This window comes from Ammospiza caudacuta, chromosome 10, assembly GCF_027887145.1.
Source record: "Ammospiza caudacuta isolate bAmmCau1 chromosome 10, bAmmCau1.pri, whole genome shotgun sequence".
NCBI classification, from domain to species: Eukaryota; Metazoa; Chordata; class Aves; order Passeriformes; family Passerellidae; genus Ammospiza; species Ammospiza caudacuta.
The window spans coordinates 1,850,861-1,876,412 of NC_080602.1; the positions used below are offsets into that span (position 1 = coordinate 1,850,861).

General features: G+C 50.7%; 1 protein-coding gene across 1 annotated transcript; it reads left to right on the plus strand.

The window, feature by feature from the left end:
• Window positions 1-221: 221 nt before the first annotated feature.
• LOC131562085 (thrombopoietin receptor-like) lies at window positions 222-18,769 on the plus strand. Its single transcript, XM_058811662.1, has 10 exons — window positions 222-290; window positions 370-432; window positions 16,591-16,753; window positions 16,915-17,044; window positions 17,302-17,474; window positions 17,578-17,720; window positions 17,862-18,021; window positions 18,188-18,275; window positions 18,394-18,485; window positions 18,567-18,769. Exons 1-10 carry the CDS (start codon window positions 222-224, stop codon window positions 18,767-18,769), a joined length of 1,284 nt encoding a protein of 427 aa, XP_058667645.1.
• The last annotated feature ends 6,783 nt before the right edge of the window (window positions 18,770-25,552 follow it).

Consider the following 25,552-nt stretch of genomic DNA (forward strand, 5'->3'; position numbering starts at 1 on the left):
CTGTGCCAGAATTGGGAAATTTCCAGATCTGGGCACTGGCAGTGCCAGCAAACAGCCCATTTCAGGCTCCAGGAAGGACTGGATCTGGATGCCTTCCTCTTTTCTTTCCTTCTTTCCTTCCTTCTTTCCTGGGGTCCTGCGGCCAGCAAACTCCCGATTGGGCAGTGCTGGCAAGGGGAAATTGCCAGGTTTTAGCTTTCTTTGCCAGCAAATTGCTGGACATGGGTGGTGCTAGAAGAGAGAAATTTCCAGATGTGGGCACTGACAGCGCCAGCGCACACCAGATCTGGGTGAGGGATGAGCTGGCACTGAGAAATTTTCTGATGGTAATTTTCTGTGCCAGCAAATTGCTGGAATTGTGCTGTGCAGGCATCTGAAAAATTCCGGATCTGGGTACTGGCGGTGTCAGCACACGAGATCGGGTTGCTGTCGGTACCAGATCTTTGCTTGGTTTTGACTTTCTTTGCCAGCAAGTTGCTGCACTTGAGCTGTGCCAGAATATGGAAATAACAAGATGTGGAAACTGGCAGTGCCAGCAAACACCACATTTCAGGAAGGATTGGATCTGGACCCGTTCCCTCCCTGCCTCCCTCCTTTAGCAAGGTGCCAGAGGGGCTGGACAGCAGCCAGGCAGAAAGGGACCTGGGGGCACTGATGGACAGCAGGCTGGACATGAGCCAGCAGTGTGCCCAGGTGGCCAAGGAGGCCAATGGCTCCTGGCCTGGCTCAGGAATGGTGTGGCCAGCAGGAGCAGGGCAGGGATTCTTCCCCTGTGCTCAGCACTGCTTGGGCAGCGCCTCGAGTGCTGTTTGCAGTTCTGGGCCCCCCAATTTTGGAAGGACATGGAGGGGCTGGAGCGTGTCCAGAGAAGGGCAACAAGGCTGGGGAGGGGTGTGGAGCACAAGTCCTGTGAGGAGCAGCTGAGGGAGCTGGGGTTGTTTATCCTGGAGGAGAGGAGGCTCAGGGCAGACAAGGCAGTGTCAGGGCACAGGGTGGACTTGATGATCTCCATGGCCTGTTCCACCCTTGCTGATTCTGAGATTCTCTGAAACCACCCTTGGAGCAGTTGCACGATGAGCCCTGGGCCTCCTGTTCAGCAGCTCCAGCAGCCCAGGTCCCTCAGCTTCTCCTGCCAGCCCCAAAGCCCATCCTGTCAGTCCTGCAGAGCCTCTGCAGCTCCTCCTCACTGCCCAGAACAGGGAGCCCCAGAGCCAGACACAGCAGCCCAGATGTGCCCCCCTGGCCTGGGGTGCCGCTGGCAAGGGAGCAGCACCAGGCACTGCAGGAGCCTGCAGACAATTGATCTGAAGGCCAAAGCTCCTTAGCTCCTTCTGAAAGAGCAGGAACAGTTCCTCATTCCAGAGTGGTGGAATGCTGGGCACCGCAGCTCCGGGTGAGGACTGGACACAAGTTTGCTCCCACTGAGTGCTGGGATGGGTTCTGCAGGAGCTCTGGGCTCCTGGGCTTGCCAGGCACAATGAGGAGAGAAGGAGCCAAGTGCACTGATGTGGAAATGGATTTGTAGAAAGGTTTTAGAGCCTAATAGAAGGCCCACACAGTATGAATTTCTATATAAATCTTGGGACAAGAAATGCTAACTTTAAAATGCCATGGAATAGGACAGATATTGTTGAGAGAGAAATGGAGCTAGAAAAATGTTTCAAAAGATGGCCTTGCAAATAAGACTTTGGAAAAATAGAGCTATGAAAGATGCATTGTAGTAGGACCCACAAGGGGTAGTTTTAAATAATTGGTTTTAAGGCATTCACAACATGGCAAGGCAAAAGGCTGATAGACCAAGAATATTGTAATTAGGAAATAGTTGGCTTCTGATTGTGATGGCGTGAATTATGTGTATTGTCTTTCCCTTCTCGTGAGACTGAAAATGGAATAAAAGTTTTTAAAGCACCTCTCAGTGTCCCAAATGATCTTCATGCAAGCATGCAGTAAAGAACTGCTCCTGCTATCCCAACGAAGCGTTTGCTTTGGCACTTAGACTCTTCCCATTCATCTTTTGATGCAGACACTTCAGGTTTTCTCTCACACCCCTGCAAGGCTGGCAGTCTCTGTTTCCCATTTCCTGTTCTTCTCTAGAGATGGTGCAGTGGCTGCTTTGAAACAAAAAGCCCTGAGATCTGGACAGCGTGAAGGAGCATGAAATGCTAATTAAGTGCTCATATTGGTAACACCCAGGTCTGCACTGCCCAGTGCTCTGAAGCAGCAGCAGCAGGACCATGCATCATTCCTGTTGGTTGATGTTCATGTTTCTGGTGTGCAAGAGCAATGACTTTGAGGAGGGACAAAAATGCCCCTCTTCAGACAGTGGGTGTGCAAGGAGATGTGAAGTTTCATAGCTTTTTCTAGGATATTTCAGAAAGATCTAAGAGAATATTGTGGCATGGAGCAGGTCCCTAAATTTATCTCCAGAGAAGTCCCCAAAGGGCACATTGACTCTGCTGCTGATGGCAACCCCATAAGCTCATGGACCAGTTTTCCCTGCAACGTTCCACCCTGCCTGGGCTTTGCTAGGCCGGGACTAGACCCAGAGCTAAGCAAACACAGGCAGCCAGGTGACATTGTGTGACATCAGAAGCTGGCAACCATGAGGACTTTGCTGTCAAAAGGTTACAGCTTGCACTGGGCCCAGAAGTGTTTTTCCTTAGGGCAAAGCAAATTGAAATGTGAAGTTTAAAAGCTTCATATTACTATGAAAGGAAACTGCAGAATAATTTCTGGAAGGGCAGCATTGTCAATGACCATGCAGCCCACCAAGAGCTGGAGCTGAATCCAGAATTGCTTCTTCCAGCTGTGCAGGAATTCATTCCACTGGCAAGCACTGGTCCATGGGAACAAATGATCCCCTAGCTCTGGGCTGAATGGCACCCAGGCTGCAGTGCAGATTTGAGGAGCCCTTGTCACTTGTTATTGGCCTCCCAGGGCACTCATCCTTCTGCAAACAAGGTGCAAACAACACAGCTGCACTGCTGTCCCGGGTAAATATACATACGGGTGACTTTGCCAAAGCAGTGCATCATTTCCCAGTGAAATACATGACCTCTTCTTACCTATGAAATTGTGATTGAAGACACCTGTGAGCCAGATCAGTGGGAGATTGCAAAGGAGCAAAGCTTTGGGATTTGGGCACACTTCTCTTGGTTTCTTTGCTCAGGCCTTTGGTGAGCACAGAACACACCTAGGTAGAAAACCTTTGACTAGACAGGATCTTTTGGATCCATTGTCCCCCACACAGGTCAACAGGTGACTCTGCTGTAATGGCAAGAAACAAAGAGCAGCACAAATAACACAAAGAAAAGATGGCCAAAGAGGAAGAGGAGAGGCCCAATGAGGAAAGGATGTGGTGAGACACTGGCACATCGAGTGAGCTGCACTCCCATAATCTCTAGGCTAGCAGGCCCTGGTCTCACATTCTCCTTTTGGTTTTTTCAATTTTGTTTATTTATTTACTTTTTTTCATCATCAAAATAAAATATATAGAATTAAAAATACGTCATCAAAACTTAAAGACAGAATCAAACCACATTAATTCAAAACTACATCGAAAGATCAGAACATATGTACAGCTGTAACTATGAAGCCTAACGCATCAATCCTAATCTGCAAACACTCTTCATACAGGCGGCATCTTCTTCCTGACTTTGGAGGACAGGGAGCTCTTCTGGACGGGAGGCGAGGACTTTGTGGGTGAGGGAACGTCAGAAGTGTCCAGAGAAAACTTCTCGGTAAGACTGTAACCAGCCAGATCTGCAAAATGGAGACACAAAGTTTAAGAGAGGCAAAGTTTAGCAGAGGCCACAATGCAAACCTAAAGCATCTGAAGCTCCATATTTCCTGGGACACATTTCCTGGAAATGTCCAAACAGCTGCACAGGGAAACATGCTCCTGCTGGCAGACACTGAGGCAGGCCAGGGCAAACCCTGAGCCACTTGCCCAGAGCTGGCACAGGCCCAGCCTGGCCTCTGGGCTGCCCTGGGACAGCAGGGAGCCCAGAGCCCTGTGCTCCCCAGGAATGGCTCAGCTGCACATGCACCCTCCTGCTCCTCTGCCTGCCCCACAGCTCAGCAGCCCCACAGCTCCAGGGGCACTGGCAGCAGCACAGCTCATTGCAGGGGCACATGCAGGGCACAGCTGTTCCCTGGCAATGTGCACAGCCTCTCTGGGCTGCCACAAGACCCTTCCTGCCAGCAGAGATTGGCCCAGCTCCCCCCTCACCTCTGTGTGAGGCTGAGCCATGATTGCCTTCACCTTATCCTCCATCTGGAGCTGCTTCAGGCCCCCCATGCCATGACTAGGAAGGGCAATGGAGAGAGTGGGGCAGATGCACACCCTTCCTTAGGATTTTGTCATTTTTGGCACAGCTCAAAAGGCAAATCCAGAGGTGTCCAACTCAGCGCTTCCTCAGCCTTCTGGAGAACATCTCGCCTTCACCAGCCCAGCATTCTGGAGAGGTTTTCCCGCACATGTGGAGGCTTGCTGGCAGCACATTCCTTCAGCTGGGTGCCCATCACCTTGCAGAGGGCAGAGGCCAGCTTGGTGGCCACGGTGCGGACGCTGGCGCTCCGCACAGGCAGCGCCTTGTTCTCCAGGCAGGGCCAGAGCACGGGCAGGGCGTCGCGCTGGGCGACTCCAGGGCTCCTGGCATGAACCCCCTGCACAAGCACTGCCGGGACAGAGACACAGCTCCTTACCCACCAGCCTCACTGCAACAAGGATCTGCCTCTGCTTCTGCTTCTTGCCAGCCTCTCTGGCCAAGAGCAGCAAAACAGCACCCAGAGCCCCTTGGTCCAGAAAGGGGCAAAGCAGCTGAGCATCCTGGAAACAGAACCACCCACCCCTCAGCACTAACTGCTCTCACCAGAGCCTTGTCCCTGCGGCAGACTTCCTACCTTTACTAAATTATTTCACAATCTCTGCATGATCAATGAATGAAATGTCCAATTGCCTTTGATTTCCATTAAGAAGTTGTCTAAACCCACACTGAAGATTTGGAAATGCACCATAGAGAGGAAATGGAGAGATTTCTAATAAAAGGGATGATTCCATTTTTGTAACTTTGATGCCAAGTGCCAAATGTCTAATCTGGCTCTTCCCTGTGCTCAGTGGCACACAGCAAAGGGCAGGGTTAGAACACACCTCAAAACTCCAGCCCACCAGAGATGGCTGCTGCCTGACAGCTGGATGAGAAGCATCAGTGACCAGCTGGGGTCTTTGGCAGAATGCTTTTGGGGCTTCCAGCAAAGACCTGGTTCAAACCTCAGGGTGTCTTAGATAATTACCCAGACCCCATTGCATTGGCATTTGGGCATTTTCACATTTTAATGCCACTTCCCCTCCCAATGTTAATGGCATTTTTCTTATAATGTCCACTCAAATAGGGGCACAGAGAAAGAAAAATGCTACACAGGGGACTGAAATGTAACCAAAACATGAGTGTTTTCTCATATTGTCTCTGAAATCTCTCTGCCCATTTTCTGAACTGAACTATATCAAACACAGACAAATATTTACTACCAACAGGCTTCTTGCATGGCAGATTTGGCTGAGAGAACAAAAAACTGAAATGCTCTGGAGACCATTCTTGTTTTCTGATCACACAAAATGTTATCTAGCAGCCATTTAATATATTGTGGTGGAAGAGACTTCATTTTCTCTATGCTGTTAATCCGTCAGCAGTCATCAAAATTGAAAGAGCTCCTGCAAGTACCCAAAACCAATTCTGCTAAGCAGGAAAGGGTTATGGTGCCCATTTTAAACTGGGAATTCATTTGAGTTTAAATGTAATTAAAGACATCGGTGACTACTGAACATGAGGAACAGGTGTCTGTTCCTACTAAATCTCAGAGGGAACATCTGCTTTTTCTAAAGTAGTCCTAATTTATGGCTAATTCCTTAATTTGAAAAAGAGATCAAAAGAACTGCTAAACTAAATTCCCTATTGCTGGAGATCTACTTTATTCAAATGCTCTTTACAGGGCCTTTGACATTCCGAATTGCTGAACATGCCTTTTTGAGATTCCTAATGAAGACACAAAGTGTATTAAACCTTGCATTCAAAGATGTTGGCATAATTAGCAGTGCTTTTAGCCCCAGTTAAAGCAAGGCTATCAATCGTCTTTACTGCTATATATTGAGATTATCCTTTTTCCATTCCTTGGCTCTGGCTGACACAGCAAGCTCCTCTGAGGAATCAATTATCAACTGCATTTGTAGCATTTTGGGCAGTGCTGACCCAGGCAGACACTGTTTGCACACCCTGAAAGGCTCAGTCCAAGGCCACTCTGACAGCACAGGCAGGAGCCTCAGCACTCTGCTTCTGTCCCTGTGCCCCAGAGGCTGCCTTGCACTAAATCCGTGCCTCTGGTACCTCTGTTGAGTTCTGGCCTAAAGCTGTGACCCCCAGGCCCTGCACGGTTCAGCCTCAAAACTTTCCAAGAGAAAAACAAGAATTCTGTGAGGACAAAACAAACTGATGCCCTGAAACAGCATTTGCCACCATTTCCCCTCAAAGATCACAGATGTCCCTGAGCTCCCCAGAGAGGAGCCAGCTGGGGCATTTTTAGCCTTCCCTTTGCTGGAGGTGGTTCTGAGATGCCCCAGTGAGAGCTCAGCCCCAGGCCGAGCGCCGCCCCCATCTCAGGTGCTGCCCAGCTCTGCAGCAGCCAGGGAAAACCTGCCAAACCCACCTGCCTTGGCCATGGGGCAGCAGGGACACGCTCAGCACCTCCTGGTTTGGAGGAGCTGCTCTGCTGTCTGCTCACAGGCATTCCCTGTAAATGCTCCCTGGGAAGAGCTCTGGGCTCAGAAGGGGAGGCCAAGCCTGTGATACGCTCGGTGACATCCAGCAGGGCTTGGCCACTCAGGTGATTCCATTGGTAGCTGAACTCTTTCAGCAGGGACACTTTATCTACAAGGGAAACACACGTTCCTGCTCACTTTTCTCAGGTCATAGGAGAAAGGGCAGGGCCAACCCCATTTTATAAAATAAAGTACATTTCTGCTGTGTTTTGAATCCTTTTCTTCTTTCCTTCCAGCCTACTTGGCAGGGTTTTAAATTCCAAAAGAAAAGCTCTCCTCTTACATTTGTAAATCCAAAGTTATCTGCTGTAGCAGGAGCTGTGTTAAAACATTTAACATCAGGGACCTCAGGAGTTCAGTCACATGGAAGCAGTGAAAAGGTTTTGCATCCCAGAGCACAAAGGAAGAGCCCCATACTTGGGTCACAGAAAGGCACCGAGTCAAGACAGTTCCTGAGTTCAGAGAGCAGCTGGGGAGGAGAAAGTGGAAGCTCCCCTTGAAGACATGCCTCTTCAACACTCCTTTTTTCAGGCATATTTCCCCAGTGCAGCATTCTCAGAGCTGACATAAATCTGTGTGGCAAAGGAGTTTAGAGCAGCCCTTGCCTATGTAGTTAATTGCTGTGGCCATCTTGCCCCACGCAAAACAACACGTGGAACAAGGCATCATTGACAGCTGGGTTTATACCTGTTTGATATAAAGAAATGAACTTGGGGAATCACAAGTTCCCCTTTGAACATAGAAGACAAAGAAGAAAAGTGGAAAATAGGCAGCTAATGCCTCTAATGTAGAGCCTCCCAGGTGGCTGCCCTGCAGAAGCTCTGATGGGTCAGTGTCCCTTCATGCCAACAGCAAAGCTGTTCATTTGGGAAGTCAGACGGGGCCCAAGCAAACTCCAAACCCCCTTTGCCCCTGAACTGTAGCAGAGCTGCAGCCCAGGACTTGCTCTTCAGACAAGCAGCACAGAGCCAAGGGCTCCTGGGACTGTTGGGAATTGCTGATCCCATTCCAGCCTGTTGGGGATGGTGCATAAGGACTGCACCTGCACAGCCTCTGGCGGGTGTCAGCTGCAGTGTTCCACACACAAGAGCAGCTGTCGAGGCACTCAGCGCTCTCTTGTGCAGGAGAGACAGAGACGAAGCTGAGGAGAGTCCCTGCCAGGGCTCAGCCTTACCCAAATGAGCAATGGATTCTCCCAGTGCTTTCACAGCTGCCCCACAAACCCTGGGATCCTTTGAGTTCAGGTTCTTTGTTATTCATTCCACCAAACCAATGATCACCGGGTTCAAGGCATCTTTCAGGGCCCCTGTGATTTCAGCCAGCACATCCAGCACCCTATGCTTCACTTTCTTGTGGCTGTCAGATATTCTCAGGACAAAATAATCAAAAATCTGTGAAGAGAACAAGCAATGTGAAAGCTGGATTCAAATGCCCCTGTTTGAAGAGTGGCTGTAGCAGTCAGCAATGTCAAAGATGAAAGTGATCCTTTCTGTCAGGTCAGCACTCGCTTGCACAATTTCACTGTTTTCCTGTGGGCCACTCAATGGAATGGTGGCACAGCCTCATGCTGGTTGAAAGATTTTCTTCTGTTTTTAGGAGGTTTGGCTGGGGACTGAATGGTTGCTATGGTATTTCTCTCCATCTATAAATCATTAAATCAATTCCATTTTTTAATGCTAAAGAGTACCTTTGCTTTGAATGGAAGCAGATGTTTACAATGCCTGGTTTTCTATACAGTTGCCTCAAGTACTGAGGGCAATTATGATTTTGCCAAAGCTATGGCTGGAGGAGATCTAAGTTTTCTTTGTTTGTCTCAGAGGCAGTGTCTGGAGAAGAGCAGGGCCCTGATCAACTCTTCCAGGATCCAGACAATTTCTCTAAGTAACAGGTGGACTTCTGAAATGCAATGTGCTGTACAGCTCTCATTAGAGCAGGTTCAGTCCCTTGACAGCCACATTATCAGGCACCTTTCCCTGGAGAAAGGGAAAAAGCAGCTACTGGGAGGAGAAGGCAGAGATGAGTCCTTAGCTGTTTTCCTCCTTTTCCAAAGAGAAAAAAAGACTCCCAAGAAGGGTGAGCACTGTCTTTACCAAGAGGAATAGGAACAAGGATGGAAATGAGTAGCCAGAGCTGTGCCTGTGTAAGACAAGATGGAGTATATAGAAGTATTCTTAAATAAAACAACTGGGTTTAAACCAACCCAGCCTGATACTTCTCTTCCCTGTGCAAACCCATTTTTGGTCTGGAGAACAATTGCCATGCTTTCAGGGGCTGGATTCCCTTCACTTCACCCAGCTGGGAGTAGGAGAGAGCAGCAGTTACACCAGCAGAAAATTCTGCCATCATCTGATGAACAGCATCAATAGGCACCTGCCAGACAAATACAGCTGGACTGAAATAACTTGTCCTGAAGCCTGGACCTGAATTACATTTGTCTGGGTGAGAGGGACCAGCGTGTCCCAAACAGCCAGGACAGAGTGCCAAGACACACTGAATTAACTTTGCTGCTACAGGCTGAGGAAAGGAGCTAAAGGAAAGGAGCAGTGAAGATACCCCACATACTTGGGCAATGTTAGTGGAGATGAGCTGGGGGCTGGTTTTGCACAGGTCTCGGAGGAGTTCCACTCCTTCCATCCGTGCCTGAAACCCCTTGGCTTCCAGGAGATGGTGAAGCTTCTGGAGCAGCTCCGTTTCTTCCACAGCTGGAGGTGACGTGACCTGGGCTTGTGCACGGGGTAGGAGGTGTCCATCAGAGGGAGATTTCACCCTGGGAAATAAAACCAAATGAGGACCTGGTGGTGATAATTATCATAGCATGGCATCCCCATAGTGGAAATAATTAGCATGGGCTCCATGATTCCAGAAGGCTGATCAATCACTCTATCATACTATACTATACTATACTATACTATACTATACTATACTATACTATACTATACTATACTATACTATACTATACTGTACTGAAACTCATTGCCCTCACAGACAGTCTGATACAGACAGACCAGATTGGGCAATTGAATCCAAAACACCATCACCAGTGGCCAATTAAGAAATTACCCTTTGGTAAACAAATCTCCATAACACATTCCACGTGTTCACAACAACAGGTGCAGCAAGTGAGGATAAGAATTGTTTCTCATTCTTTTCTCTGATCTTCTCACAGCCTTCCCCAGAAAAATGCCTGGGAAAGTTGTGCCTGCTGCTCTCTATGGAGACAGCTGCAGCCACAGACAATACCTGCAGTTAATTGTGAGCAAAACATCTTGAGCAGCTTTCCTAATTATGTGATTTCAAGCTGGAAAGTCATGGGGCTCTGAAGAACAACATGGACCTCATGACAATCATTACAGGAGACAATCTGCAAGTGACATTCTCACCAGTGCTCACTCAGGAAAGCCAAGGATGAGATGCATCTGATCTATCTTCAGATGGCTGCCAGGGCACACAGGTCACTTTGCTTTGTGGAGAAAGAGAGACACTACTGCCAAGTTTAAATGCCTCCTCATATGGGACGTGTGTGTCTTAGAATAAGGGAACTCATCACTCTGGAGAATTGTCTCTGCAACCAGGCATGACAATCTGGAAAAGTAGCTCAGATGCATTCTGAACAGATAAACAGGGCCATATTTGAAAGATTCAGAAAATCAGTAAGAGAGATAAAAACAGAAGCCAGACATCCCAGAACTACACTCACATTTCATTTGCTTCCCTGGAGACCAGATGCACAGCTTCACAACCCCACCGGGAACAATTCTCCTGATCAACCTGTCTCTTCCATGAGCACAGGAAGATGCCAGCTGTGCTACTGAGGCATGTGGTCACTTTCCTGCCACTGCTGAGCAGGACAGAGCTAAATAAATCCCCTCTGCTATCAGAGCAGAACAGGTACAAGCAGCTCTGCAGCTGCCATGAAGAGACAGCAAGGAGCAAATTCCTGTCTTAAATGCTGATTGCAGCACAGGGGGAAATAAACCAAACATGCTGTCCATCAAGCAGATTACGTGAAGGACAGGAATTTCAAAGCAAAAAGTGCACATTGAGACACCTGTTGACTGAAGTTGTTCAGGAATTGCCTTGCTCCTTACTACTCAAACTTGGCACTGTTTGAGGGTAAGGAAACCACGATTCTGCCAGGCCAAACCACACGGATGAGAACTGCATCTTTGTGGAAGGGCATCTTGCTTCCAGACTGAGATTTCTCATCAAAACACCCATCTGAAAAAGACTCCACTCAGGTGAAAAAAAGCCCTGTTTGAATTTACTTGTCCCAAGTCATGCAGCAGAAACTTGGCTCTCTCCCAGCCTCCACAGCACTGCCCTTGCCACTGCACTGGATCGTCTGAGCTGCCACCAATGGGTGTCTGTTTGTCTCTCCATTTTTGTGGAAACCCCTCCAGAGAAGTTGTGTTCAGCACAATGCACAAGTAGACATTTTTTATCCTAGAGCATTTGTAGGGAAAGGAAACAATCTGTGGCATTGGTCATCTCTGCCAGACAGTTTTTCCTGAGGAAGAGGCATGTAAAGCTTGCCATGTGCTTTGTCACATCTGACAAAAGTGCTCAGCACCGTTTGCCAGCAGACAATGTGGCCTGGGGCTCCTCTGAGCCATCGTTCCTCTCCTTCACCGGCTCCTTGACAGATGGGCCTTCAGCCTTCTGGTTTTCCATCCCCGACAAAGACACAGAGAAACCCCATCAATCTTTAGAGTATAAACCAGGAAATTCCCTGTTGAAAACACAAGTTAAAACCAGGATCACTGCTACCAAGGCTTAGGGAAACATTTCCTAACTTACAGATGAAAACAGACCAGAGATTCAGTGATGCCAACTCTTCGTTTTCAATAGCCCAAGGCAGGTTATGGGTGCTACCAGACTCAGCAGCAGTCTAAAATCCCAAATTCCTTAGTCTTGAGCATAAATGGGAATAATGCAAACTGGCAGGCAATTAGTGTTTGTGAAGGAATCAACAGAACAAACTGGACTCTTTGGGGGTTGGCCCAGTGTGTTGGAAGTTGATTTGGTTCAACACTCACTCTCCCTGTGCCTGCACAAAGGCAGGCTCCCTTCTATAACGTCAATAGAAAAAATAAAATTGCCTCCCTCAAACAAACAAAGGATTTTTCACTGGATGCTGCTGAATTCACCAAGCTTCTTCCAGCCCCACATGGCTGGACAGCAGGGCAGTATTCCCAAAAGACAGACAGTCATTGTAGTAACTAGGCTTGGACATCTTTTGTAAATTTGGGAATTTTCTTGGCACTACTACTTCCAGTGTCCTTTGCAAAGACTCTGTTATCTTCAGAAGCACAATTCTCACTTAATTGCTTTAGAGGGGGCAGGGTAGGGAGAGCATGGTGGGTGCTTACGCTTAAATGTAAATCCATTTTCTCCTCTTTCCCTTTCCTCTTTGTGACAAGTATTGAAAATATTCAAAACCCCACTTTTCCCTAGTAATATCAGTTCCTTTGTGGTCTGCAGATGAACAGGCTGAGGATTAACAGCTCATTCCCAGGAGCAAAATGATTCAGCAGAAGAGGAATGAGCTAAAGACAGATTGGGTATGTTTGATCTCATATCAGCAGTGGCAATACTTGCACAAAGGAGACATTTCTCCTGCCCAGCACTTACTTTCTTCTTAATTCTTGTCAGAATATCTTCCAGGTCACGGGGGGAAAGAGATTGTTCCAAAACTGTTTTAAATTGTTGAATATTGAGCAACATCTTCACCATCTCCTGTCCATAATGCCTAAGGAAGGAAGGAAGGAAGGAAGGAAACAAAACAAAAGTGAACAAACACAGGAAGAGCGTTACCAGAAGAGACTGATACCTTAAACTCATCAGGTGCAATCCCTGCACAAGAAGGCATTGCCTACTCAGCAAAGAGGGAGATTTACCTCACTTGACACTGCACAGTGCTGTCAGCTGAACACAAGAGGCAAGAGGAGAATGTGGGGCCACAGAAAAATACCATTTCACTCTGAAACTGGGGGTGTGCTTCTGTGGCATCAAAGGATCCCAGGGAACAAGCAAAACACATCTGCTTTGTTGTCAGAGCCTGTTAGCAGTGTCTTGCTGCCATTGCACAATAATTTGCCTTTCTTTACCTGGCAGGGAAGCCAGGACAAAACACCTCATGCATCCTCTTGATAATTCTATACTATGGGTATGCACAGGGACAGCTGGTTGCTCTGGTGTTCTTGGCAGCTATTCATGGGAATTTCATCACCAAAGGAAGGGGATTTTGGTGATTTGGGTTGATTTTGCCAGTAGGAAACCAGAGTTTTCTTCAAGAAGAAGTTTGGAACTCACTGAGCCACAGATAACAGCATTCTAGAAATCTCCAGAACAGGTTTAGAAAGACTGAATATTTTGGCTAAAGACCCCTGAAATATTTCTAGAAAGTCTGAAGTTAATGGGAAATGGATGTTGGGATCCTTCAGTGATGAACATTAGCCAACACTTTGGCTTTGTGTTGTGCACCTAAGGCCAAACAAAAGTGTTGGACTGGCTGATCTGAGCTCTTTTGATCTCAGTAAAGAATCCTTCAAGCCACAGGAAAAAGGTGGCAATGCTCCTTTTTGCTGGCCAGCCTCAGGTTTCCCAGCACAGCCATTTGCCCAGGCAGCCCAGAGCAGTGGTCACAGTGCCAAGGCTGACAGAGCTCAAGAAGAGTTTGGACAATGCTCTCAAGCACATGGAGCGACTCTTGGGGTCACTGCACATGGCCAGGAGATGGGCTCGATGACCCTGATGGGCCCTTCCAACTCAGCATATTCCATGGTTCTGTGACCCTTATTCACACCGTGAGGTAACTTCATATTCCCTTTAGTTTCCACTCTTGTGTGGTTTCACCTTTACAGCCAGACACAAAGCGGTTTTCCTGTTTTGGGAGGTGGAATGAAGATCATTACTTGTGTCCTTGTGGCAGTCCTGAGCAAGCTTCCCTGCCACGTGTGGCAGCCTCTCAGCCCTGGGGGTGCCTGCGAGCTGGGTGACTCCAATTCTCTCCACCAGGGACAGGAGGAGTTGGGCCGCACACTCGCGCACCGGGGCGGGGCGGCTGCTGGGGAGGAGAGAGCAAACCCTGGGCACAGGGACAAGGAGCAGCGGCAGCGCCGGCCTTGGCCAGAGCTGCTCCCTGCCCTTGCTGGGGGAAGGAGCCCGGGCTCTCCCTGCGCCTTCAGACACCTGCACAAGGCTCTGTCCTCAGCTAAACACAAAGGTAGCATTGCACACTAGGCCTGCCTGCACGGAAGAGGGAGGAATTCAGTCTCCCTGCACTGTCTGATACTCAGTTTCTTTCACAGTATTTGCTCGGAGTAAGATTAAAGAAATAGATTACACATGAATAATTTAGAAATTAAGGACAATTGATGCTGACCCATCAGAGGACACCCAGTACACAGAGGTACAGCAGGACTGAGGCTCTTTCCACCCATTTATCCCCAAATCTGCAGACCTTTGGAAAACAACAAATGCAGGGAAAACACGTGGTGGGCTGTGAAGTTGCAGAATATCCAGCAATGCAGCCTGTTTCTGCTGTGGGGCTTGGCAATGGATCCATCTGAATGTTTTACCCTATTGCAAAGCTGAGGAAAGGGGGGCAGGCAGTTTAGCCAGGCTGTCCTGCTCTAGAGAGTGTCTCTTGGGAACTATCAGGCCCAGCACCAACATTTAAGGCAGCATTTGCTCCAACTGTCCCATGGCTGTCAGCCTGTGGAGGTGCCTGTAGAGTGATTCATCTTCTCAAGGCTAACATGAAACATCAGTTTGCATAGAAAGTAGAGCTCTAAGCCAGGACAGTTATACAAGACTCCTTTGGCAGGAGCTGCACCTGCTGTGCAGGCTGTGCCACACCCAGCAGATTGTCCCCCATGTGCTCCACGTCCCAGCAAGGACCCTCCTCATTTCCCAAGTTAGTGGCATCATGAGGAGACATGGTTTTCCCAGGGCCTCTGTGGTTAGAGCTGTGAAATACCAAACACTGCTCACAGCTGCAATTGCAATTGCCCCTCTGCCCACAAAAGCACAAGGCTCTATCCTTGGCCTTTGCAGGCACTTTCACTTCCCCATCAGTCACCACATCTAGGAAAATCTGACAGACTGGGAGAACTCCAGGAAGCAGCAGGAAGCTGAGTCAGAGGAGCTTTAGTTTGGGTATCAGGAAAAAGGGTTTTTCACCCAGAGGGTGGCTGGGCACTGGAACAGGCTCCCCAGGGCAGTGGTCACAGCACCAAGCCTGACAGGGCTGAAGGAGCATTTGGACAGCAATCTCAGGAACTTGGTGTGACCCTTGGGCTGCTCTGGGCAAGGCCAGGAGCTGGACTCCATGGTCCTGATGGGCCCCTTCCAGCTCCCCATATTCTACACTTCTGTGATTCTGAGAACTGATGGGCTGCAGGAGGGCAGAAATAGGTGACGAGAGGACAGAAGTGAGGTTGGTTGGAGAATCAAGTCACTGAGTTCATAGAAGATGCAGGATACAGGACCCTTCCCTCCAACCATTCCCATTCTCTTCTCCCTCCCACACACACAAAGGTGAAGAATATCACTAAAAGAAGAAGAACCTACTTGACTCCCATGTCCATGAGAGCAGTCATTGCTCGTGCAGGAGTCACATTCTCCACCAGGATCCCCAGGGTCTGACTGGCTGCTTTCTGAACAAATTCTGGGGAGCTGGACACCATCTGGAGAAGGACCCGAGCAACCTCATCCACCTCAGAGTCCATGTCCTTCTTCAAGGTCACAGAGAGCTCTTTCAGAGTGACAATGGCAGAGCAGGACACCTTGGAACGGAGGTTGGTCACCTGGGGAAGCCATGAGGGGAAACATAAGAATCACCTTGAAAAGAAAACCAGTTGCCTTCAGGAGAAGTCCCAGGAAATGACAACACATCCCACTGTGTCCAGGGTAACATACAAGTACAGGAAGAGCTGGAGAGCACAAGCACAGAAAGGCACTTACTCTGGCACCAATTTCTGGCCTCAGACCTGCTCACTTCAGGGCTAAAATAAAAATTTCATTCAGTGTTCTACTTAACACTTCTAAAATGTCCACTGCTTTCAGTTTAGGCCCTTTTACTAGAAAATTAAAGCAAGGGCTGCTTTCAAATCATCAAGGCACAAGTCATAAAGATAAAAGAGTCAGGTGCTCCTGTTCCAAAAAGCAACACCAGCAGTTGAAGCACTCAGCCAGGAAACAGAAAACACAGGCTCAGGTCTACAGAATAATTTGCATTGTTGAATTACAGCTTGGGCAGAAACTGGGACTCTGGGAAATAACATCATCAGTGTCTCAATTTCTGCCTTTGCACTCAAAGATGAGTGTCAGATACCCGACCTGCCAGTAAATACAGCTGCATGTGCCCACAGATCCTACAGATAGCTGACAGAAACTAGAAATCTCAGGTCTAAAACCAGAAATGAAGGCAGACCCTGAGCACACATAGAGATGAACAAGCACATACCTACTCTACACACCGTGTATGAAGTATGGGGGACAATTCAGAACAACGTTCTCACCTCGCTGGTAACTGCCAAGCAAACCTCACAGAGGCTTCAAAGCAGGACCTCTGAATGGGACCCAGCCAGGTGTTGGATGGTGAAGAGTCCCTTCTCCTTCAGCTCCCTGAAAGGCAGAAGATTGATTTTTCTCTCCACCAAGGCAGCACCCTCTGAAATGAGCAGCACTGGGACAGGTACATAGAGGTGTCAGGGATGGGCAGGGGCATTTGGAGCCTGCAGTTGCTCCTCAGCTTGGCCCCTCTCCTGCAGAGGCTGGTCCAGGCCAACACTTGGGTGGTGCTCCGGGGCCTTGGAGCCAGGGGTGAGGTGCCACATCTGTACCAGCTGTGCAGCAAGCCCGACGGTACCTCCATGGACGGCGTCTGGGGGCCCTGGTCGCAGGCTCTGGCTGCAGAGACCCCCCACTCCTCCGGTGAGCAGCCATCCCCTCTGCAGGGTGCTGGAGCAACAGCAGGGAGGCACCCACGCCTGGGGCTGCAGGGCTGGGGGTCCTGTTGTAGCAAGGTGTGACTCCCAAGTTTTGGGGGGCCAAGGGGAAGCAGCCCCCTCCCTGTCCTGGCTCTCCCTGCCCAGGAGACATCGGGCTGTGCTGCAGAACCCCTGACCTGCGGCACGTGCGCTGCGAGCGGGGCTGGGACCCTGCAGAGCCCCACAGCTCCCACCAGCTCCTCTACCGGCCACCTCCGAGCGGGGCTGGCACAAGGTAAGGGGCATGGCAGGCAGGTGGCACCCATGCAGGCACATCCCAGAGACCACTGGTCCTGCTGCGTCCCAATATCCCACACTGGGCCCCTTGCCCATGCCCTGCTCTGTCCTGCCCTTCCACCACCAATCTCATACCCCCTCACCACATTGCACCTCCAACTACAAGCAGCAGTAGCTTTCCTGGGGAAGAGCAGGAGGACTGCTGGCTGTGGGTATGCTTTGGTGAGACACTCTGGCTCCCCACTCCTCCCACAGGGAAGATGCATGGCAACAGTGCGAGGAGGTAAGCAGGGGGGCACAGGGCACCTATGCCTGCACCTTCCAGCCCAAGGCTGGCAGTGCCATCTCTGTCCTGGTGAATGTCACCAGGACCCACATGCTGCCCACACTCAGCTACTTCAAGGAGCCCTTTTGGCTGCACCAGGCTGGTGAGTCCCAGTGCCACCGCAGCCCCTGCTTGGCTCACAGGGGACACAGTGTCCCCTGTCCCGTTTCACAGGAGCGACAAATGCCTATCCCCAACACCAGCAGTGCTCACAGATGCCCCACAGCTTGTGCAGGCAACAGCGTCGCAGGGCCGGCTGAGCCTGCAGTGGCTGCCGCCCCTGGAGCTGCCTGCAGAGCAGCTGGACTACCAGGTCCGCTGTGCCATGGAGAACAGCCATGACTGGAAGGCAAGGCCTGCCCAGGGTACCCCGAGCAGCGCTGACCCCTCCGCTGCTGACACACGGCAGGCGCGGGGTCGGGCCAAGCGGGACCCGCCCCTTGGTGCCAGCCCACAGCAGCCCTGCCTCCAGCTCGGCTCTGCCCCGCAGGTCCTGCAGGTTCCGCGAGCAGCGAGGAAAGAGGTCCTGGAGCTGCGGCCAGGCTCCCGCTACCCCGCGCAGGTGCGGGCCCAGCCCAGCGGGCCGTGGTACCGGGGCAGCTGGAGCGCCGGGCCCAAACCCGTTGTGGTTGATGCCGTGGCCGATGCGGGTAAGGGGCAGGGCTGGAGGCCGCGGCCGCAGGAGCCACACGGCTGACGGCAAGAGGCGGACAGTGCTGGAAATGGGGAGGGGGGCACGGGGCAGGGGGCTGCGAGGGGCTCAGAGATGGTGGCTCTGGGAAAGGCTACAGTTCCGGCATTCCTCCTCCGATGCAGGCTGGCTCATCCCCAGTGTTACGGTGGTGCCGCTGCTCTTCTCAGCAGCGCTCCTGGGGCTGCGCTGCACCTTCCCCTCCCTCTACAGGTAAGGGCTGTGCCAGGGGCAGGCGGGGGGGTCCAGCACCAAGCCTGGGCACCTTGCATGGGGCATTAGGGCACCTCAAGTCTGAGGGTCAATTCGATGCCCCTTCCTGCGTAGCCAGCAACATGAAGCAGAAACTCTGGCCGCCCGTTCCTGAGCTGCACCGTGCTCTGGGCAGCTTCCTCCAGGAAAGCAGCAAACACGGCCAGGTGAGTGGGTGGGCAGGGCGACTCAGCTGCTCCCGGGGGCAGCTCGAAGGGCAGCCCCTACCCCGTCCACTCCATGTCGCCCCAGGCCATGCTTTCGACAAGCAGCCGCCGGAGGAGACCGTCCTGCCCTGCCTGCTGGAGGTGCTGCCCGGCCCGCGGCGTGAGGCGGGCCCGCCGCCGGAGCACGCTGGGGGCCGCTTGTCCAGCACCGACATCGCCAACCAGTCCTACCTGCTCATGAGCGGCTGGGAGCCGCGGGCAGCCATGACCGCACCCACCCCGCCATAAACTCCTGTTTTCCCCCGAGCCCCCGCCTGGTTCCTCCTGCGCCGCCGCGCCCCCGGCCCGGATCGCCTCACCTTAGCAAGAACGCCCCGCCCTGGTCCCGCCCGGTCCCGTCCCCGGTCCCGCCCGGTCCCGTCCCCGGTCCCGCCCCCGGTCCCGCCCCCTCACTTCACGAGCGGAGCGCTCCGCCCCGTCCCGCGGCTCAGCCAATCGCGTTGCGTCGCGCGGCCGTCGCCGGGCAGTGCGCGGCCGGTGGGTGTGAAGCGGCCAAGCGCGGCCCCGTCCGCCCGCCGTTTGAAATGCTGCGGGGCGGCCGAGCGGCGGCGGCGCCGCTGAGGTGAGCGTGCCACAGGGCCGGAGAGGCGGCCTGGAGGCGCAGTCCCGAGCGGGGAGGCTGTGGTGAGGCGGGCAGGGGAAGGGAGAATGTCGCTTATCGGAGGGAGCCCCAAAGAGCGGCTGGAAGAGGTGCCGGCTGATCAAGGAGCCCCGAGGAGCGGAGGGAGGGCGTATCGGCTGACGGAGTGTCCCGAGGAGCGGCTGGGGAGAGTGGGGGTGTGCTTTGGCGGGGAGGAGCGGCCGGAGCGCTTGCACGGTCCGGTGGGGGGAGGCCGGCGGGGCTGTCGGAGTAGGCTCAGTGGCCGGTGGGCACGGCTAACCCCGCCCGCCCGCAGGACCACGGCGCAGTTCCTGTTGGAGGCGGACCTGCACGGGCTGCTCTACAGTCAAAAAATGGCACCTGGATCCAGCAGGAAGAATAGCAGAAATATTCCCTCAAAGCCAGAACGGGTCATGGATGCACCAGAGATGTTCAACGACTACTGTAAGTAGGCTGCAGGGTTGAGTGCTGGGCATCCAGAACATTCTGCACTGGATTGCTGTTCCTAGGACAGTGTAACTGGGCTATCTGTATTATTTGGTGTACCCAGGCTAGCACAGACCCCTTCTGGAGTGTCCCTGTGTGGCCTTAGCGGGACACTGGTCTAGGGCACAGTGTAGATGCCTTGGAGCAGGGTACCTGGCCCCAGCAGCTGGGCATAGTGACACTCAGAAGGCTGCCCCTCACCTGCACGTGTGTGTGTGCACATGTGCACCCACACCTGCTGCAGCAGCACGGGTGAAGGGCAGGGCTCTCTAGCCATCATGGTGTGACCTGCATTGCTCTTTCAAATTGTAGAACTGAATCTCATAGACTGGAGCTCCCAGAACTTCTTGGCAGTGGCTCTGGACAACACTGCTACACAGCGCTCTCATACCAGGACCTCAGTGCTGCCTCACCTGAGTATTCAGAGCTGCCTCCCGGCCTTTCCAGGCTAAGGGCAGGTGCTCAGGACTCTGAGGTTTCCTAGCTTCTTGGGAGAAGGTGTTTGCTTCATTTGGACTTCTTGGGGTTTCATTGGAGGTGCCAGGCACAGGCAAATTTCATCTCCACTGTGAGCTCTTCATTCTGCTTGTTCCCATGAAGCTCAAATGCCACCCTGAGCTCATCATTCCTCTGGTTCCCGTAGACCATCACAGCCCTTCCATGGCCTCTCCAGAGAGGAGCAGCTGCACATCTTCAGAGCTGCAGTTGCCGGCCCGCATCCCATCAGGGAGGGAAAGAGTTTCTACCCTTGCTTTCCAAGCAGGTCGTGGTTAATGACCCTTTAAAGTGTTTTCCTGCAGTGCTCTATCATGGGTAGATCTCAAGTGAGAATCAGGTAGAAAGGGTCAAGTCGCCTAGGAAGGGGGACCTTGAAAACAGAAAGACTCTCTGCCTGCTTTTCCTGTCCTTGCTGCAGATTTGGAGGGTGTTCTGGGCATTTTGCAGACAGCCTCTCTGTAGGGGTACAAGGGCAAGGTGGAAGATATTACCTAACGAGTGGTCCGTGTTAGGTGCACTCTCCTCTTTCCTTGAATGAAGCCAAACTAGGACTCTGATAGGATATTGCAGATGTTTAAGACTGTCTGCCCTGCAAATCAAGCCGTGCCATTTGGCGCTGGCAGGGGCTATGTAGAAATCACGAGCGGGCCGGGGCTGCTGAGGAACGCGCCTCGAGCTGTTTGTTTTCCAGCATCAGTCTCATTACATGGTTATGACAATGGGAAGATGCCAGCAGCTCACATCCCAGGCAGCAGACAAAGAACTTAATGTTAAAACTTACTTTAAAAGTTTTTTGACCAATTACACAAAGTAAAAGCATATTGACAGTAGTTCTATCCAATCACTATAAGCACGGGTACCTTTGGTTAAAACAGTGCTTGTGTATTTCGAAGACAATACCTACTAGTAAGCCTTAAAACACAATGCACTGAGCTCCATTATTAAGCTTCAACATTCCCAATATCTTGCTAGATAAACTTTTCTGTAGCTTGGAGATTTATTCTAGACCAGCGTTAATACACAGACCATTGTTCTATTTGTCCTTGCTCTTCTGCAGTTTAAATAATTTTTCTGCTGACCTATCTCACAGCTGCTGCTTGGCTCTAATCACAGTTCTGCTGTATCTGAGACCTGCCTTTTGCAGCTTTCCCAAAACTCTCTAATTTTGTGGATTCCCTCAGAGGACTCAGTGTCAGAGCCTCTGGAGAAGCGTGGAGGGCAGGGCTCAGGCAGGCTGTGCCAGCGCAGGATTTGAACTCAAGGCACCAGGAAGCACCAAGGCTGCAGACAGGAACTCAAGCCTTCTCATCTCCCTCCCTGCCAGAGGCAGGCTCAGAGCAGCCATCTCACACCTCTCTAAACCAGTGGGGGCTCTGTCCTTACCAGGCTCCTCGGGCTCCTGGGGATTGTTCCCACGGCTCTCGGTGCCAGGCAAAGCTCCCTCTGCTGCAGCTCTGTCCACAGGCTCCCCTCCTGAGGACTCAGGGGCAACATTAATATTCCCCTTGAAAGAGAAACAGAAAGGAAGAAACCCTTCCCACCACTTACACAAAACACCTGGTCCAACAACTGCATGGCTCACACGCTTCATCCCTTGTTCCTAACAAGAACTCTGGGCCCCAAAGCCCTTCAACAGTCAGAAAAAATTGACTTCTCAAACACAGTCCAAAAGCTGTCAAAGCTGACAGTGACAGTGTTGAACATGGGGGTGACACTGAACACATGGAATGGCTGCTAAGGAAATCAGTTGCTGCTCTGTTCTGTAAGGTTGCATGTCTGACAGCACTAACATCAGTCCTCATGTCACTAATTGCAATGGAAGTAGCACTGTCTCCTTTCTTCAGCCAACACCCCAATCGGTGTAATGGTTTCAATGCCTCACCCAAGGCAAGTTGATGTAGAAATAAATTCAATGTACCTCATTTTGCAGGGCCCTAGGGTCTGAAATTGCTATTCCAGTTTTCTTGATAATGATGGGCAAATCTTTTTTCTCTGTGTTTTCTCTTGATGGCTTTTTTAACGATAGGTGCTATCACAGTGAGTTGACTGATGCTACACGGGCCACTTTAATTTTTGAGGGAATGTCCTGCCAGGCTCTATCTCCACAAATGAGCCAATATTCTGCTGCTAATTGATGTGGGGACTCATCTAGGTCATCTACCCATCAGCAGTTTCACCCTTAGGGGGCACTGGGGTAGTACAATTGCACCACAAACTGGAGTATCTGTCCTCAGGATGATGGGGAGTAACATTCAACTGTGGATCTCCCTGGTACTGAAACTCAGCACAAAATTCCATCACCAATGAACCAAGAATCCCAATTCTTGAGGTTCAGAAGGTGCTTTAAGAAGATCAGGGGCCCAGTGATGCCAGCTGGTTATGGGATTGGTCTCGTTGGCAGCCTCACACCAATATTTGTCACGATTGGGTATTGGCTGCTCCTTGGCTGGCACAGGCACACCGACCAGACGGGTTGCAAAGGATTTGTCTGGGCTGAAATGGGTCAAACACACGGTGTCTGAGCCTGCTGACTTGGCTAAAGCAAGGCAAACATTCATTTTTGGTTGATCTACAGGCACGTATGCATGCAAAAGCAAGCAAGCAAAACCAACAAGTGCCAGTATATCATTTGATCAAGCTCCATGTTCCTGTTCAGCTGTTTTTTGGCAAAAGCTTCCCCATCTATTTCAGTTCTCAAGCAAATCTTTTAGCGCTTGTTTAGGGATTGGCCAACTACAGGACACTAAACTGTCCCTCTAACCTTCAATTTTTACAAATTTGGATATCTTAGAATTCTCTGGAACACAATGGACACCACGCTTTTGCTGAAAGAGCTCTATGATACAAACCATTTTCTCAGTCCAAAAATCAACATCAAACTCCAGAATTGTAGCTTTCACAGGTTGAACGGGGAACGCCTGGCATGCACCGTAGCTTCTCGTGCGGCTCACGTCTGCGTGCTCATTTCCCTGCTGGTGGAATTGTCGGTGTGCTCTTGTGTATGAGACAGTTTCACATCCTTCACCAGGACCCACTTAAGTCCAGCACCTGTGCAAATACAAGCATACCCTTTGCCCCAAGTGATTAGTGAAAATGGTCCTTCAGTTTGTCCTAACTCAAGGTTTCTGATCAAAACTGCAGGATTTTCTTTCAATTTTTCCTGTGTGCTGTTTGAAAAGTGCCTAAAAATTGGAGGATTAGTTCCTGCAAATGAGCTATTAAAAACAAAAAGACATATAAAGCTTTGCTCAACCTCATCTGGGGTGTTGCTTGGGCCACTCCCCGTTTTCTTGATGTAGAATGGTTTTAGAGTGTGGTGCGTCCTTTCAACAATTGCCTGACCTGTGTAGGAATAGGGAATTCCAAAATGTGGCGAACACCCCAGTCCATCAAAAATGTGGCCAATTTTTGAGCTGTGTGTGTGGCACCATTTGTCAGTTTTCATCTTGTGGGGGATCAGTTTGGCGAGCTCTGGGCCCAGTGACACTGACAAGGACAAAAGCAAAAGACGAGAGGCGCTCTCTCTTCCCGGGACCAAGTCCCACAGCTTTAATGGAGAACAGCTCCAGGAGAGAAAGGGAGTGTCCAGGAAAGGAAAGAGGATGTCCAGGGGAGGAAAGAGAGTGTCCTCCTCGTGGCAGGAGACTGTAAATGCTCGGAGAGGGGGGCAGTAGACATGAACTGCCATAGTTCAGCATAATAAATCACCACACTGTAGTCTTCTGCATAAATTGCTGCACTTGTTGCAAACAAAATCCTGAAATCTCCCCAAACACAACCGTGCAGTCCCAAATGACCACAATGTGGGAGAAAAATCATTCAACCCCCCTGTATACCCAAGCACCAGGTGTCACAGGGAGAACCAATCCCTGCAACTAGAAAGTCCACACACACAGGCTCACCGGGAAGGGAATATCTCTTTATGAGGGGACAGAGAGCTCACTCTTCTCAGCACAACACACACCATACACCACATTGGCATCCACCCACATCATCTTCCTCAAACATTCACACACTGAAAACACAACCACAATTACAACACACAGGAAAAACAGCAGCAATAAAACAGGATTTGCTCAATTCACCCCCAGAATTGCTAGCAGGTCCTTATTGACACAGCAAATCCTTTCTGCCATCAGCCAGACCCAAGCCCAAACTGCACAGGCGTACGTTGTGCACAGGACATCTCTGTGTGACTTGTGAACAGCCCTTCCCCTGCATACGCCTTAGGGTTACTTTATACAGAGTTAAACGTTCCTTTCTCCACAGTGCCAGCAGTCTTGTCTGTCCCCCACGAGGAGCAGCCGAGAGCGGAGGTGCCTCCAGGAAAGGAATGTCCTGGCAGCGCCCAGAGACGTCCAGAGCCCGGATGTTCTCGCTGGAGCAGGGAAGCGTTCCTGCCGCGGTCAGCAAATGAGGTGTGGAATAGAACTCCCCACAGTTAAAGGTAGAAGGTGGTGTGTTTACTACAGCCAGGCACAGGAGGAGTTGTCTCCTAAAGACATGTGTGAAGAATCACTGGCTCTCTCTCTCATCTCTACTCATCTAAAATATCTTACACATTCATATAAATCCCAAAAAACCTGACACATATTCATTAGATAACACTGCCTACCCTCCTTTGAATTAAAATGTATTATAATTGAGTCCAAAGTTCCTTCGCATTTCTGCAGTCTTTCACTTCAAATGGGTTGGTGGGTTTTAAAGTGGGGAATGGTCTCCTTCTGATGAAGGCCAAGACGTCTTCCTCAATTTGACCTCTTTCCTTATGATCTGTTGGCAGGCTTTCACACCCCTTGGCTATAGTTGTGGTTTCGGGGCCCAGGTGCAGGCTACGGTCCTCTTCTTTGTCACAAAGAAATCCGCATCCCATCCCGCTTCTTTAAACATAGTAAAGACAGGCAAGTGATATATTACCCTAGCCTTAACTACCTTATCTGATAAAAAGTAACTATCCCTTATTATTTCTACTCTTCTTGCTATGCTCTTTCCCCCTAACTAAATCTTGCTAAAATTTTAACTCTTCCAGTTCTTTTAAATCCTGGATTCATGGCCTCATCTCACACACCAGCCATGTGTGAGCCGATGCTGTAACTGGGAAATTCCACTCCTGAGCAGGAGATCCCAGGCCTGGTTCTGAGCTGGAAGGGTGAGAAGGATGAGATGCACGTGGTTTTGCTCCAGGGGATGTCCTGAAAGTGCACTGCCTACCTGCCCCTGCTGCCGAGCACCACGCTCTACCTCCTTCTCCCGCTCAGCAGATTTTTAGGAATCCAGGGCTTGGTATGTATTATTTGCTACTGCAACAAATAGAATGAATTTGCTTTGCAAGCCCAGTTTTGTCCTGGGTTATTTTCTGCATGGGTCTCCTCCTGAACCTGGGACAATGACCAGTAGGGCCCTACAGGACACTCCTCTTGTCAGTA

Bases quoted from the DNA above. Each gene is read 5' to 3' on its own strand.
- LOC131562085 (XM_058811662.1), top strand. From the start codon at position 222: ATGGGTGGTGCTAGAAGAGAGAAATTTCCAGATGTGGGCACTGACAGC. The intron at 17,475-17,577 runs GTGAGTCCCAGT...CAACACCAGCAG, and splicing joins CTTTTGGCTGCACCAGGCTG to TGCTCACAGATGCCCCACAG. The intron at 18,276-18,393 runs GTAAGGGCTGTG...CTGCGTAGCCAG, and splicing joins ACCTTCCCCTCCCTCTACAG to CAACATGAAGCAGAAACTCT.